The 17,209-nt window shown below is 35.1% G+C and overlaps 1 protein-coding gene across 3 annotated transcripts in view; it reads left to right on the top strand.

The window, feature by feature from the left end:
• The window catches only part of INTS2 (integrator complex subunit 2), a 48,087-nt gene extending 31,243 nt beyond the window's left edge, over nucleotides 1-16,844 (top strand). For all 3 annotated transcript variants that reach the window (XM_059378905.1, XM_059378904.1, XM_059378906.1), the window contains exons 17-25: nucleotides 118-282; nucleotides 1,719-1,920; nucleotides 5,330-5,455; nucleotides 9,932-10,130; nucleotides 12,125-12,376; nucleotides 12,737-12,844; nucleotides 12,974-13,079; nucleotides 14,492-14,668; nucleotides 14,773-16,844. In XM_059378905.1, coding sequence (XP_059234888.1) covers nucleotides 118-282; nucleotides 1,719-1,920; nucleotides 5,330-5,455; nucleotides 9,932-10,130; nucleotides 12,125-12,376; nucleotides 12,737-12,844; nucleotides 12,974-13,079; nucleotides 14,492-14,668; nucleotides 14,773-14,942 — 1,505 coding nt within the window. In that variant the 3' untranslated portion in view covers nucleotides 14,943-16,844. The remainder of the gene's footprint in view (nucleotides 1-117; nucleotides 283-1,718; nucleotides 1,921-5,329; nucleotides 5,456-9,931; nucleotides 10,131-12,124; nucleotides 12,377-12,736; nucleotides 12,845-12,973; nucleotides 13,080-14,491; nucleotides 14,669-14,772) is intronic.
• Nucleotides 16,845-17,209: the final 365 nt, after the last annotated feature.

Consider the following 17,209-nt stretch of genomic DNA (forward strand, 5'->3'; position numbering starts at 1 on the left):
AATGTGCACATTTCTTTGGTTTGCCAAAAATGAAAGGGACAAAAGAGAGGGGAGTGAGGAGAGAAGTTTGAGTATTTGAGAGTGAAGAATCCAGTTGACTTCTTATAAATTTTCAAGGGCTACATTCTGCTTTACTACGTCTCCTTGCAACTAATTACCCACATTTATGCATTGTGGATGATTGGATCTGTGAAGAAGAAATCACGGGGACTGATGCCCTGTTAAGGCGAATGTTACTGACTAATAATGCCAAAAACCACTCTCCGAAACAACTTCAAGAAGGTACAGTAAATTGGATACTCCTTTTACCCCTCTACTAGGACAAAGAGATGTTAGGCTCCTTGAAATCTTAAAATCGTGCAGAATTTTCCTGGCTGTGAAACAATGTTTGGCCCATATATTTTAAGTAATTTTTGAGTTGGGGAGGAGCAGAGGGAGAGGGACAAGCAGACTATGCACTGAGCATGGAGCCCTACTTGGTACTTGATCTCAAGAACCTGAGATCATGACCTGAGTGGAAATCAACAGTTGGACATTTTAACTGACTTATGCACCCAGGCACCTCAGGCATTTTAACCTTTTATTTCTGACGTGCTTGTGTCTTTTTTCTCATAGTTTCTATGTTAACATCAACTAAACAGGTCATGTGGTTTTAGGAAGGTCCTAAACTGCTCAGGAATAAATGCTATGGAATAGAGCAGTGTACTTGTCGTTAATGGATAATATTCAAGCACTGTCGAATAGAAATATGATACGAGCCACACTCGTATCATATTTTAAACTTTCTACAGTCACACTAAAAAAGTAAAACACAGGAAAAGGTAGTTTTTTTTTAATAATTATTTTATTTAACCCAATATATCAATATATTATCATTTTATCATATAATCAATATAAAAATAGTAATGAGATATTTTACTGTTTTTCCATAGAAAGTCTTTGCAATCTGGTCTACATTTTATACTCACAGTACATGTCAGTTTGCACTAGCTACATTTTTTAAGTGTTCAGTAGCCAGATGTGGTTAGTGACTATTCTATTGAAAAGTACAGTTCTTGGGGCACCTGGGTGGCTCAGTGGGTTAAAGCCTCTGCCTTCGGCTCAGGTCATGATCTCAGGTTCCTGGGATTGAGCCCTACATCGGGCTCTCTGCTCAGCAGGGAGTCTGCTTCCTCCTCACTCTCTGCTTGCTTCTCTGCCTACTTGTGATCTCTGTCTGTCAAATAAATAAATAAAATCTTTAAAAATAAAAAAAAGAAAAGTACAGTTCTAGAAATTTTTGACTATCAGCAGTGTGCTGTATACTAACATCCTGTAAAAGGGGCCATCCAGTTGGAAAATATAAAAAAAATTTGAATGTTACTACTAAAAGCTATACTTGGGTATATTTTCATGTTTCAGCCAGTTTGTAAAATTAGTCTGAATCACCAAGGAAATGACATTTGTCTTTGGGTCATTAATGTGTTTTTTTAAAATGGGATTTTTATAACTTTTATCTTTATGATTATTTCTATCTTTATAATATATGTATACTTAACATGAATTTTTCTTAGCTCCTTATTTTAAGTGTAGCCAAAACTTGTGGCCAGGATTCAAAGTTTTACCCTTTTTCAGCAACAGTGTTTCCTTGATTTATGTGGTGTGTAGGAAAGTATTACCAAATACTATTTGGTAAGCTGTATAGAATTTAGATCATGACTGCTAAGTTTTCCTTTTAGCATTTTCAGCTGTCCCAGTAAGTCACACACAAGTGATGCAGATTCTAGAACACTTGACTCTACTCTCTGCCAGTGAACTTATACCTTATGCAGAAGTATTAACATCCAATATGAACCAGCTGTTGAATTCAGGGGTTCCACGACGAATTCTTCAAACCGTCAATAAACTGTGGATGGTTCTTAATACTGTGATGCCTAGAAGGTAAGTTCAGTGTATTGTTTCCTATAATAAATAAGCATATAGCAGTGATTGTATACAATAACCTAAACTTAAATGTTGAAAAAATTGTTGATTATCTGACAATATAAGTCCATTCTGAAGACCATTAATTTAAGAGCTGTTATAATTTTAAGGAAAAGAATAAACTTTATTTTAAGAAACAGAGAAAACTTAAAGTATTTCCAATTTGAGAAAGTTCTTTAAAAATGAGTTCTCACATATAGTCATTTGTGGCTAATTGTGATTTAGATCACCATGTGTCTTGCAATCCTTAGCATGGCTTCAAATTTTACTGCACATTAAAATCACCTGGAGAGCTTTTGAAACGCCTCATCTGAGAGCTGTAACCCATGCTAATTAAATCAGAATGTTTGTTGGTAGGAGTTAGCCATTAGTTTTTTTTTTTTTTTTTTTTTTAAGGATTTCCCTAGTGATTCTAGCACACATGAAGTTTAGAGAACACTGGGTTAATTGTTTTGCCTTTAGGAAGATGTGTCTCTCCTGTTCCATATGTTGCATCAAAAACACCTGTTCTTAATAGGTGATGAGGATTAAGGAGTACACCTGTGATGGGCACAGGGTGTTGTTTATAGGTGGTCATTCACTAAATTGTACACCTGAAGCCAATATTACATAGTATATTAACTGGAATTTAAATAAAACAACAACAAAACCCCCCTTAAACAGAAAAACAAAACAAACAAAAAACACCTAGTCTGTGCTTTAAAAAAAAAAAACCAGAATACTGGGCCGGACTTACCTGAGATTTTGATTCAATAGTTCTGGAAATATTTATGCTTTTTATTTTATTTTTCAATTTTTAAAAAAGATTTTGTTTATTTGAGAGACAGAGAGCTGCACAAGCAGGGGAGGGGGAAGGGACAGAGGGAGAGGGAGAAGCAGACTTCCCACTGAGTAGGGAGCCCAACGTGGGGCTTGATCCCAGGACCCTGGGATCATGACCTGAGCTGAGGGCAGATGCTTAACAGACTGAGCCACCCAGGTGTCCCACATTTATGCTTTTTAAATTTAATTTTATTTATATCAGATAAATAAATGCATATAACTTAAGAACTTAAATAGTATATTCCTTTCCATTTTAAGATTGTTGCTCCCCATAGATAGCCATTTTCATTTCGTTAGCCTTTTTATTCTGGCATGTATATCCCCCATCTATCTCAATAACATACTTAAAATTAGTATGATTTCTTGGCTTTACCATTTAGAAATTATCTGTGACTTTCCACTATACCAGATGAAGAGTTAGTCCTCTTACTTCTTTCCTCCCCTGTGAGTCCCTCTTCCTTCAACACTCACTTTCTCCCTTCCTTCATTTTCCCTGACAGGGTAATACCAAAAGTTTTGGTTAAATCAGTATTCATTGTGCCTCTTATGACTACATCAGTGTGATTTTTATAGTTGACATATGCAGTATTCTTTGATTACAGTTTCTTTCTTATACAGTTGCCTTTCTTCATACCTCATCCACAAACCCTGACTTAACACTTCCCTTTTTCAATTACTTGGGTTTTTTGTCTTGTTTTTGTATTCTTTTTTTTTTAAATCAATAACTGATTTAACCCTAAACTCCATTACTGAGAGAACGTTTACTTTATAATTGTTATAACATATCAGATAATGTAACAGTAACATTTTTTTCTTGCAAACATTCCTTTTATAGCTTTCCATTGTCATGTTTTAATTTGCGACATGCACAGTAGCCATCCTGGGATTGGTTTTGTCTCTCTTTGTTGAATTCCATGTTTTTCTCTGTGTTGGTGTAGTTCCTCATTTCAGTGAGTGGAACTCACATTCAAGTTGCTTCCTGAGAAAGGGTGTTCAGGAAACTCATTTATCATTCTGCTGAATGAATTGAGCTCCCTTGTTGCTATTAATTAATCTAGTGATATATCAATTCCCACTCCTTTGTATGTGACCATTGTTTTTTCTCTTTTAAAATGGAGGTTTTTCCCCTTTCACTACTTTCTGGAATTTTATGATGATGTATTTTGGTGTTTTTTTTTTGTTTGTTTGTTTGTTTTTTTAATTCATAATGTTGGGTTCTTGGGTCTTTTTTTAGTCTAGGGACCAATGCCTTCATTTCTAAGGACATTTATATTTTTTTCCTTCAGTGGTTTCTTTCCCTTGTTTTTTATAATTTTTTGTAATTTTGGTTTTCAGCCTCTTTTTTTTTTTTAAGATTTTATTTATTTATTTGACAGACAGATCACAAGTAGGCAGAGAGTCAGGCAGAGAGAGAGAGAGAGAGAGGAGGAAGCAGGCTCCCCATTGAGCAGAAAGCCCAATGCGGGGCTCAATCCCAGGACCCTGGGATCATGACCTGAGCCGAAGGCAGAGGCTTTAACCCACTGAGCCACCCCGGTGCCCCTTAAGCCTCTTATTTTAAAACCACTGATTTTGCAGTTTTTTCCTATTCTTTTTAAAATTTGTCTTTTGAATATACTTTGAGTATTTTCTCAATGTTATCTTCTGATCTTTCTTTTGAATTTTAAAAATGTGTTATATTCTTAATCTCTAAGAACTCTTTCTTACCTGAATATTCTTAGTTTTCTATTTTATTTTATTTTCAGTGGGCTCCATGCCCATATGGAACCCAACATGGAACTTGAATTCATGACCTTGAGATCAAGAGCCAGACACTTAACTGACTGAGCTACCCAAGTGTCCCTTGCCTTAATATTTTCGAAGGTCTCCTATTCTTGTTTCATATGTGCAATATCCTATCCTTTAAGAATATTAATTATAAGCTTTAAAATTTTCATCCCTACATTCTCTGTTTCTTTGAAGTTTCTTTCTGTTTGCATATTTTAATCTTTTTCAAACGAGAGGCTTTCCTTAAATGTCTGATGACTCTTGGCTTTCTACTCATATTTAAGAGTGGGCAAGCTCTTTGTGCAAGATGGGGCTGATGGACTCCTGGGCTTCATTGTAAGAGATCAGGTGCCCTTCTTATTGCCATATCCCTTAGTAATTCTGATGTGCAGTCAGGTTAGTAATCACTTTTAGAGTTTATGATGTCTAATCTCAAAGTGGCATCTCACATTGAGATTTTATGATGATACAGAACCGTGGCTTATTTATGGGGCCAGATACAGTTTCAAAGTGCTAAGGTGTTAGTTCATACTTTTATTTTTTATGCCATGATTATTCCATTACAACTGAGAATTTTTGAAACTACTTTGTGTTTACTGTTTATCTTCATTTGTTTTAGAGACATCCAAATAAGTTAGATTACTATAGTTCTTAATTTTTTCAAGTTAATTCCCACCTGTTTAATTTTTACTGAATATATCCTTCTAAGTTGGACTGGATGGCTGCAGGTTTCAATATAATATAGTTGTTTTTGAATATGTGTTTATTTTCTCATCAGGCTGTGGGTAATGACAGTTAATGCACTTCAGCCTTCAATAAAGTTTGTACGACAACAAAAGTATACTCAGAATGACCTGATGATAGATCCTCTCATTGTCCTAAGATGTGATCAGAGGGTACACAGGTATGTGTCATTTGAGTTTCATTTTTATTCTGGAGTTACACTTCAGAGCGTCTAAAAGAAATTGAAGAAATTCAGTTTAAACGTCTATCTTAGTGTTCTTGTGGGTGACTAGCGGTGTACTCTATGAGGTTCTTTTTTTTTTTTTTTTAAAGATTTTATTTATTCACTTGACAGACAGAGATCACAAGTAGGCAGAGAAGCAGGCAGAGAGAGGAGGAGGCAGGCTCCCTGCTGAGCAGAGAGTCTGATGCAGGGCTCGATCCCAGGACCCTGGAATCATGACCCAAGCTAAAGGCAGAGGCTTCAACCCACTGAGCCACCCAGGTGCCCCTATGAGATTCTTTTTATTTTTGTTTTGTCTATATTCAAGAACTATTCAGTTTAATATTTAACATGTGATTAGTAAAATCTAGCCTTGTTGCTAGCATTTTTGAAAAAGGCTTCTAAAATTTACTTATTATGAACAATTATATGGTTTAATGCATTATATGCATTAAAACTGAAATAAGACAAATACATGAAAAGTTAAATTATATGGTCATATGCAGATAAATCATTCAGTAAGTGGATGCTATTAAAAATTCAGGAAAGTGGGACCTGAGTAGTACTTTAAAGGATAGAAATGGGTTTTAGATGAACAGAGACTATAATGATGGGAGTAAGGGGTTAAGGAAGGCATTGTCGGGGGTGGGGGGAAAGGAACAGTGTGAGCAAAAGTATAGAAGCACAAATGAAAAAGGGGTAATTTGGAGGGGTAATTTGTTGAGAGGAGCACACTTTAGAATTGGAATGTCAAGTTAGGGGTCAGACTATGGAGGGCCTTGAATGTTAGGCTAAAGAGGTCATTTAGGTGGTAACTTAAGAGAAGCTTTGCATTAGATGGCTTAGAGGAGAAAGAAATTGGAGTTAAAGAAGACTTAACTAGGATACACACTCTGTATGTTGTCATCTGTCTTCAACCAAAGGGATGACATTCATGAAGTGACAAAATTTGAAAAATCAGCTATGTGTGGTTTGGTGAGATCAAGGTCTCATGGGAAATAGGAGTCAGGAGAATGAACAGTTTAAATGACATTAAGTATCTAATAAAATAAAAATAGCAGTAAATAACACTTCCAGAAAAGAGAAACTTTTAAAACAATTTATCAGTGTTAAAAATCCATTTATGTAAGTAACCTTTCACCTGAATTGCCTCTAGTTATTCAGGAAGTTGTTAAATTTTACTGTCATAGCCTGGATTTTCTTTTACCTTGCGACCTTTTCCCCACGTTAATAGATATTCTGATATTAACTGGTTACATAGTATTCCATACAGATATGCAATGCTTAACCCAGTCCCTGTTGTTGGGCATTTGTTTATTTCTATTTTTTGTTATTATCAATAGTACTGTGGTGACTATTCTATGTACTGAGTATTTCCTTAGAGCAGATTCTTTTTTTTTTTTTTTTTTTTTTTTTAAAGATTTTATTTATTTGTCAGAGAGAGCGAGCGAAAGCGAGCACAGGCAGACAGAATGGAAGGCAGAGGCAGAGGGAGAAGCAGGCTCCCTGCGGAGCAAGGAGCCCGATATGGGACTCGATCCCAGGACGCTGGGATCATGACCCGAGCCGAAGGCAGCCGCCCAACCCACTGAGCCACCCAGGCGTCCCAGAGCAGATTCTTTTTTTAAATTTATTTATTGAAGTAATCTCTATGCTCAACACGGGGATTGAACTCAGGACCCCAAGATCAAGAGTGGCACTGAGCCAACCAGGTGCCCCAGAGCAGATTCTTAAAAATGGAATTATGGGTCATGCTCATTAAGACTTATGATTCATATTTTGATTCATATTCATATTTTTATTCTGCCATGCAGAAAGGCTGAAGTGTTTGATATTGTACTTCACTACTTTGTATAATACTTTACAATTATTAAATTGGCTAGGTGAAAACTTGTCTCTAATTTTATTTATTTATTTATTTAAAAAATATTTTATTTATTTATTTGACAGACAGAGGTCACAAATAGGCAGAGAGGCAGGCAGAGAGAGAGGAAGGGAAACAGGCTCCCCACTGAGCAGAGAGCCCAATGCGGGGCTCGATCCCAGGACCCTGAGACCATGACCTGAGCCGAAGACAGAGGCTTAACCCACTGAGCCACCCAGACAACCCTTAGTCTAGTTTTCTATTGAAATGCTTATCTTTTTTGATTTGCAAACAGTTCTTTATGAAGGAAATTGGTTCTTTATATGTATATTGCAGGTTTTTCCTTTGTTCTGTTTTGCCTTTTAATTTTGTTAATTTTTTAAAATTTAGTTTTTTTACCAAGTGATCATCCACATCATTTTTAAAAATAACAATATAAAAATATGTACACATACAGAAATATATAATGTTTAGGATTTGCTTTGAACTAACCCTTTGGTGGTGATGGGAAAGTGGATGGGGGTGCAGAAGAAATGATTGACCATGTGTCAATAACTGTTGAAGGTAGATGATAATTTCTTGGAGATTCATTATCATATTTCCTTTGTCATGTATGTATGAAAGTTTTCATTGTATACATTAGTAAGTGAACAAACAAGAAGATCAACAGTAAGAAAAAGGTGTACAATGAAAAGTCTTGTTCGCTCTCATGTCTACCATGTTGCTATGGCTAAACCAAAATTGTTCTTTGACTTCTTGATCAATCCCTGTTTCATCTCCAGAGGAAATACTAGTGTGTATGTAGCTTTACTTTCTATGTATTTACAAATTTATAAGTAAGAATACTACTTATTTCAGTGGTTTAAAAAAAATAAGTATTATTACATTGTAGGCATTATTTTGTTCTTTTAAAAAAAAAAGCTGGTATTGTTCACATGTTCTCCATATTAATATGCATTGGTCTAACTTATTTGTTTTCACTGCCGCATTGTAATCCATATGTAAATTATGAGGCTTGTCCTCCAGAATCTCTGATTCAGAATTTTGGAGTGGAGCTTGAGATTTTTGGAGACATTGCCATAGTTTTTTAATAGTGACGCATATTTTTTTCACTATAAATACATAGATGTTTACTGTACTAAATTTGGGCATTTCAGAAAAACTATTGATATACTGATGAACATTTAAGCTGTTTCCATTGTTACAATGTTATAAACATACCTATACTGCCTGTTAATGCACTCATGCTAGTTCCTTCTGTGATAAACTGAGATGTGGCATTATCAGGTTATTCTAAGGGCTTGCTTTTTTTTTTTTCAAGATTTTATTTATTAGAGAGTGTGCGCGCACACGCAGGCACAAGTTGGGGGAGGGGCAGAGCACAATAGACTCCCTGCTGAGCGCAGAGTGCAATGGGGGCTGGAACCCAGGACCCTGAGTGACCTGAATCTAAGGCAGGTGCTTAAATGACTGAACCACCCAGTTGCTCCAGGGCTTGGCTTTTTACATTTTAGTGGTTACTAATTTATCATTTTTTTTTCCTCTTTTATATTTCTTATATTTCTTCTTCTTTTTTTTTTTTAAATTTTTAAAATTTATTTGACAGACAGAGATCACAAGTAGGCAGAGAGACAGGCGTAGAGAGAGGAAGGGAAGCAGGCTCCTGGCCAAGCAGAGAGCCCAATGTGGGGCTTGATCTCTGGATCATGGGATCATGACCTGAGCCAAAGGCAGAGGCTTTAACCCAATGAGCCACCCAGGCGCCCCTTATATTTGTTCTTATCTCACTTAATCTGTAACAACTTTTGAGGTATGAATAACTGCTCCTTTTATAGAAGAAGAAACCAAGGTTTCGTAAATAACTTATCCCGGGTCAAGTGGATGAAGTACTTTTGGAATAGCAAGTTGTCTTGCTCCAAAGAAGAAACAGGAGTAGAAAGAATAAATAAATATTCTGTTCTAGTCTCCTTATTCTTTTTTTTTTAAAGATTTTATTTATTTATTTGACAGAGAGAGATCACAAGTAGGCAGGGAGGCAGGCAGAGAGAGAGGAGGAAGCAGGCTCCCCGCTGCGCAGAGAGCCCGATGCGGGGCTCGATCCCAGGACTCTGAGATCATGACCTGAGCTGAAGGCAGAGGATTTAACCCATTGAGCCACCCAGGCGCCCCTAGTCTCCTTATTCTTATCAATAATAGAATATTTCTTTTTTGGACAGCTGCTTTGTAGGTTCCTATTTAAGAGATTTACTCTTAATGCCATTTTTTGCAAAAAAGGAATCTTTTCTCTAGGGCATACATTATATTTGGTCTTAGCTGATAAGATGAAATAGATAATGTTTAATATATATTCAATATCCGGTACAATCTTGAGAATAAGACAAACATATTAAACTTTTCTAGAGGATAAGACAAACCTATTAAACTTTTATTTTTAGAAAAACTATTTCAGTGGAAGAGTGTTACTGTTCTTTTTAGGTTTCTCAGGTACTGCTTTTCAGGACTGATTGATCATATTCTGACTAATATAAATTTATATTATTTCTTATGTGTTTTTCTTCTTTCTGTGGTAGGTGCCCCCCACTGATGGATATTACTCTACACATGTTGAATGGATATCTTCTTGCATCCAAAGCCTACCTTAGTGCTCATCTGAAGGAAACTGCAGAACAAGATAGGCCTTCCCAGAATAATACAATAGGTTTAGTTGGGCAAACTGATGGCCCAGAAGTTACCAGAGAGGAATTGAAAAATGCTTTACTGGCTGCTCAGGTAATGAAATTTAGTCAAGGAAAGCATGAGTTTCCCTGTTAATATAATTAGTTAAATAAACAGCAGATGATTGCTATTTATGTACAATAGTGACATATTGCACATTTCTTTCATTACAGAATGTATTATAATGCTGGTTCCTTTGCTTCTGAAGATCAGATGGACTTCATTACTAAAATTAGGAATAATCTTCATGATATTAGTTTAATAGCCATTTAAATGAGATTTATACTTTAACAAAATAAGGTTTTCAAAACCAAATGGTGGAGACAAACAGAACAAGAAATATATATGTAATAAAATGTCAGGTACTGGTAAAAAAGAGGGGAAAAAGAGGGGAATACAGAATAGGATCTTGGGAGATGTAGGAATTTAAGAGGAAAGAACAGAGGTCCTTTAGTAACTTTTGAAAAAGGCAGGAGATGTGAGAATGATTAAATGTTAAGCAATTGATGTCTTCAAAGTAGAAATGTTTTCTTAATTTGAAATGTAGGTTCTAAAATATTTTCATTGGCTATAAGGGGAATTAGAGTGATAATATATGTCCACAATCTCTTATCTATGATACAGAGATCAAAAATCTTATGAAAACTGAAGCATTTTTTTTGTAATTCAGTTGGCAGAAAGACCTGACCTGATGTGATCTCATTGTGAAAAAACTTGACCTGAATTGATATGAAGCTATTTATAACCTTATCCCACTTCTTGTGAATGTTGTTTTGCTGCAAAAATGTGAATATGTTTGGCTGCACTGTGTGCTCTCCTAGTCTCTGCTGGAGATGTTATATAATACCACATGAAAAAAAGAGTTCTAAAATAAATCTGGCCCTCAGAATTTCATATAAGGGATTGAAGATCATAATAGCTACCATTTATTTAATGGTTGCTATATGCTGAGTACTATTCTAAGTTCTTTATGTATATTAACTTACTTAACCTTTATAGCCAACCTATGAGGTAGGGAGTATTATCCATTTTTACAAATTAGGACACTGAGACTTAGGGAGGTTAAGTCACTTGCTCAAGGCTGCACATTGATAAGTGGCAGAGCTAGTATTCAAGCCTGGGTAGTCTGGCATCAGAGTCTACAAATAAAAACAACCCCAAACCAAACACCCTTTAACTGAAGATTGAGAATTACAAAATAAAGCTAACCTTACTTTATAATCAAGTTCGTCAAACAGTTCGACAAAGTAATTGTTTTCTTTGATTCCATGCAGTGGCTGTCTTCCAGAGATACATGTTATATATTCATTTTTTTTGTTACATTTTCCTACTAGATAAGAGTCATTATAGTTCTCCTTTAAATGTAGGTGCATCAAGTGGGTCAACCCTCAGGAAATTACTGTTCTTTGAAATGACACTCAAGCTTGTAGACTGAGCAACAACGAGTTGTACAGGGAGAATAGATGGTAAGGCAGAATTTTTCTTTGCAAAACCAGGGCTATAAAGAGCCCATCTTCAAATTAAAAGGGGGGAAAAAAGCTTTAGGAAGTGACATTTAGGCATTAATTATTAACCATCATCTTCAGAAGAATTAATTAATTAGTGAGAAAAATGTGCCAGGTGAGAAAAAGAGGGGAATACAGAATAGGATCTTGGGAGATGTAGGAATTTAAGAGGAAAGAACAGAGGTTCTGGTAGAAGTCATCTTTTGTTTAGGTCCTCTTTTTGATATCACTGAATCAGAATACTCTTCTAGTAGATGATTTTAAACTGCAGTCCATTGATCTTAGTGATATGTGATGACCCTGAAATTATGCATATATTTGTTTACTTGTTAATTTTTATACGGAGAGGGTGTGTAGTTTTCTTCAGAGCCTTAAAAGCATTCACGACCTTAACATGGTGAGAATGACTGCCCTATAGATTGCTCATATATGCTCTTAAAAGTACGTTTGTTTTTTTTTAAAGAAACAATTGTTTTACCACTTTGGTTCACGTGAAAACAAAATTCTCAAAAACTTCTTAAATTCTGTTTTATTTACTTGCAGGATAGTGCAGCTGTCCAGATTCTCTTGGAGATTTGCTTACCTACTGAAGAAGAGAAAACAAAGGGTGTCAATTCAGACAGCTTACTAAGAAATGTTCAAAGTGTTATTACTACCAGTGCTTCAAATAAGGGAATCGAGGAAGGAGAAGACAATTTGCTCTGTAACCTTCGAGAAGTTCAGTGCCTTATCTGTTGTCTTTTACACCAGATGTACATTGCTGATCCTAACATTGCTAAACTTGTTCACTTTCAGGTATGTTTCAAAGAATGTTGCTCATATGGTCGACATTGATTTTTGGGGGGAGGTAGTGCTTTGATTACTAAATTAATGGGGATCAGTTAGAAATTGGAGATCACACAGATGATCATGGTGCTTTGCAATATGGCCCCAAATTCAGAGTTTTTATATTTCATTTCACTCTAATAAGTTCAAATAATTTATCTCTATTCTGGTGCACCAGAAAGGTGAAATGCCAGGATACATGTAGAGTACTGTAGCTTTCTGAGCAACTTTTACAGAAAGGAAGAAAAAAAATCTCTCTTTGTATTTTTATCTGCATTTGACTTATAGTTTTTTTTTCCTAACTCTTCCCCCCCTTTCTTGTTGAGATAGGGTTATCCATGTGAACTTTTACCTCTGACCGTCGCAGGTATTCCATCTATGCACATCTGTCTGGATTTCATACCTGAGCTTATTGCACAGCCAGAACTTGAAAAACAGGTAACAAGCATTTGGAGGCTTAGGGAAAATTTTAATCTCCCTCCAGTCTTGCTGGCTATTAAACATTTAAAAAGTTTTAATACTTAAGAATTCTTCAGAAACATGTAACATTTTGATTTTGCATTGCAGATATTTGCTATCCAGTTGCTTTCTCATTTGTGTATCCAGTATGCATTGCCAAAGTCACTCAGTGTGGCTCGCTTAGCTGTGAATGTCATGGGAACTTTGCTAACAGGTGTGTAGCCAACCAACATCAATAACAAAAACTTCTAACATAAAGTAGTACGTATTTTTACTGAATTTAGTAGTACAATGTTTCTGTGCTACTAGTAGTTTAATTTATGCCATCTTTTCAATTCTTTGACGTTTTTTTAAGTAGAAATGTGATTTATAGCATAGAGGAGATGAATAGTTAGGCAAATTTTATCTTTCACTTTGTGAATAATTACATATAGATTTAGGTAAATATAATAAGCTTTCCAGGGTGGACTGGGTGGCTCAGTTGATTGAGCATCCAACTCTTGATGTTGGCTCAGGTTAGGATCTTATGGATTGAGCCTTGCACTGGGCTCTGTGCTCAGTGTAGAGTCTCCTCTGGATTCTCTCCCCCTCTACCCCTTTCCCTGTTCGCAAATGTGCATGTTCTCTCTAAATAAATAAATAAAATCTTAAGGGAAAAAAAGTTTTCCATATTTTACAAATGAAAATCAGATCTGCTTTCTGAACGTCATTAGGTCAGTAGAAGGCAAATTACAATTTATTACAAAGACTTAGAGTTCCAGAAAAATATAATCATGATGTCTAAATAAAAGATAAATATATTAGTTGTTTCCTTAAGTTCTAAAACATGCCCTAATGTTTTAATCACCATCTGTTTTGTAGAGCAAAATGGTATGAAAATAAACTACTTTAAAAGAAATGAACTATAATTCAGTCTTTTTAAATTACGACTTAATTTCATATTTTTTCTTATTGTTCCCATAATACTCTATTCATTTTTGTTTTCATTATATTCACCCCATGTTATTATTTTTAGCAGTCAAGAGCTTTAACTGCCTGAGTTCAATTGCAGCTCCACTACTAACTGGCTGTGTAGCTTTGAACAAGATTCTTCTTTTTTTTTTTTTTAAAGATTTTATTTCTTCATTTTTATTTGAGTGACACACAGAGAGAGAGACAGAGAATGAGTGGGAGGGAGAGGGAAGGGGAGAGGGAGCAGCAGACTCCCCACTGAGCGTGGATGCCCCCCCCCGCCCACAATGTGGGGTTCAATTCCAGGACCCAGGGATCATGACCTGAGCTGAAGGCATATGCTTAACCAACTGAGCTACCCCAAGCACCCCTTTGAACAAGTTTCTTAATCTAAGGTTTAAGAGTTTTTCTCCTCTATAAATATTTTCCTCATTTATAAAACTGTGAGAATTAAATAATGCATGTAATGCACTTATCACAGTGCTTGAAAATAAGAATTTGTATGTTGAATGATAGCTGACTATTAGATTGTAAGCTTCCTAAAGGCAGGGATCAGATATATCTTAGAAAATTTAATAATCTCAGCAGAGAGTATGATGCTTAGTATATTCAATAGACCATGTATGTTGAATTTATATCTGTAAAGTAAAAAATTGTTTAACTTCTTTCCAACAGTTTTAACACAGGCTAAGCGGTATGCTTTTTTTATGCCAACTCTGCCAAGTTTGGTTTCCTTTTGTCGAGCATTTCCTCCACTGTATGAGGATATTATGTCTTTGCTGATCCAAATAGGGCAAGTCTGTGCCTCTGATGTTGCCACTCAGACAAGAGACATTGATCCAATTATTACACGTAAGTAGTAACTTATTGTCAAAGTTGTTTTAATATCGCAAACATAAAGGCCAAATTCCTTTCCAGATTCCTTGCCTTAATTTTTTTTTTCCTTATGTTTTTAGGTCTTCAACAAATAAAGGAGAAACCAAGTGGATGGTCTGGTATCTGTAAAGATTTATCTTATAAAAATGCATCTGGGGACACTGGAAGTATGGATCCTGATGTACAGCTTTGTCATTGTATTGAAAGCACAATAATTGAAATAATAAACATGAGTGTTAGTGGAATTTAACAAAAAAAACTAAAACAAAAAAATGAAGCTTTTGCTGCATACACTCAATATGAGTCTGCATCTTACAACTCTAAACTGAATTGGGAACAGTAACATCTTGGAATCATTAAAAGATTCAGTTCAACATGGGTATAGTTTAGAACTCTCTTTACGAATTATGCTTGCTTATATTTGATTGGCAGTTCTTTGAATCTACTTTGCTGGTATGTTTATACTGTAGCAGCGGAACTTTTTTTTTTCTTTTGTTGGGAGCACATTTAAGAACCTCATTTCTAGAAAGTGAATTTGGCCTTATATTTACTTTTGCAATGAAGAAACAGTGCCATGCCTTTAATTTCTTATAAAGATGAGTCTGTGGGCAGCCCTAGTGTTTAATGTTAGCTAATAACAATGTGACAATGATGCAATGATGAGAGGGAGAAAAAGGGAAGGGAGAATATAGGAAAAATTAGGAGTTTAAATACCCAGTAGAAACTGTTAAAACTTGCAAGACAAGTAGTAGTAATGCGAGATGGAATTTTGCTTCTCAAGAAATAGTATTGAGAAGGCTTTAAAAAAGGCAAATAGCTTTTTGTAAATGATTTCCATGGAATTACAGATGAGAATTTTAAGATTTTACACGTTTGCTTCAATTTTTACTAAAATGGAGATATGTTTAAAGAGATACTTGAATAATTTGGAATTTTAAGTTACTAATTTAGAATTGTTTACAGAAACATCTTTGTGCAAAGAAGAACCTGAAAGGAGATCTCATTTAGTTTTTTTTTTAAGATTTATTTTTATAATGTTTTACTGACTTACCTAATGGTCAGGGGGGGGAAATGACATTGGGATCTAATTAAAGTTTAAAGCTGTGAAACACACCAGATTAAAGAGCTCTTGGTGTGCCATCAGGATTATAATTCACATCATAGTTTTAGAAGATCTCTGAGTAAGAAAAAACATACAGTGTTTGGACCTCAGGAAAAGTTAAAAATAGTGTAAAGTACCATGTTGCTGAAGGATTTGGCAGTCCTCCGTTAGTAACTTCCATTGATTAGGTAGATGCATTCAGGTAAACCATAGTCCCATTTATTTTTCTTTAATTAAGAATCCAACATAGAAGTTACTTCTCTTTGTTTTCTGAGATATACCTGAATAATACACTCCTCCCAACCCCTTCTTTTCTCTGCTTTGAAACAGACCTGTTCACCTGTAAAAGAAATTAGGTAGGCTAATAAGGAAGTGTGATTTTTAAGAAATGAAATTTGACTTTGGTCTTCTCACTAGCATATAGGCATATGTCATTTTCCTCCTTTGTAAAATGGGATTACTACTGGCCCTACCTCATAAGGGTATTATACAAGAACTAATTTGTAGCTATTTCAAATCATGAAGTACACAGTATCCTAGATGATAGGATATTTATAACTTTTATCTGATGCTTAATATTCAATGAAGTAATTTTGATGCAAAAATAAAGGCATCCATTTAAAAAGTACCATAAGAATTTTCATATTTTTAAACAAGGCAGTTTTATAAGTCTTTTAAGATTAAAAACAACTGCTCCTGTTTTGTTTTATTTAGTTTTTAAACAGAGGCTTTGGAATATTTTGTGTGAGTAGGTAACCTCTAGGAAATCAGAAAAGGGTTGAAATATGTTTTCTAACTAAATGCCGTGCACATTCCTGGATCACTTTTCAAAGACTGGTCAAAACCTGCTGTGTTAAAATAACATATGCTCTTTTTCATCAGATTTGTTGATGATGTAAATAAAATGTGTAAATATATTAGTAAATGTTAATATTCATGTATTTTAAGTTAAGGTTATAAGATTTGTCACAATGTGATTTCTTTTTATTCAAGTGAAAACAGATGTGTGCAGCTATTTTGAATATTGGTTTATAAACATTCATATTCTTTACCAAATGTGCTTGTAGTTTTTTGTGTTTCATTTCACTGCTGCTAACTTGAAAGGGACATTTCAAGGGACTGGTATCCAGAACTGTTTGGCTCCAGTCTCAGCGTGTCCCTTTCCGTTATGCCACATACATCAAATGGCGATACAAGGTAAAGTCACTGGAGAGTCTTAGGAATTAAGGAGAGGAAGATCAGAATAGTTACCCTGGAGCGGTTACTTAAAAGATTAGATATTTTAAAAATTTGTAAATGCAGAATAACAATTTGCCTTTTTGAGGACTTATTTTTATAAATTATCCTTCCACTGTCTTATTAAGTTACATTTTTAGTACTTTCCCTTCATCTTTGCTTATGTACACATATCGTCA

This window comes from Mustela nigripes, chromosome 16 (genome assembly GCF_022355385.1).
Source record: "Mustela nigripes isolate SB6536 chromosome 16, MUSNIG.SB6536, whole genome shotgun sequence".
NCBI lineage: Eukaryota > Metazoa > Chordata > Mammalia > Carnivora > Mustelidae > Mustela > Mustela nigripes.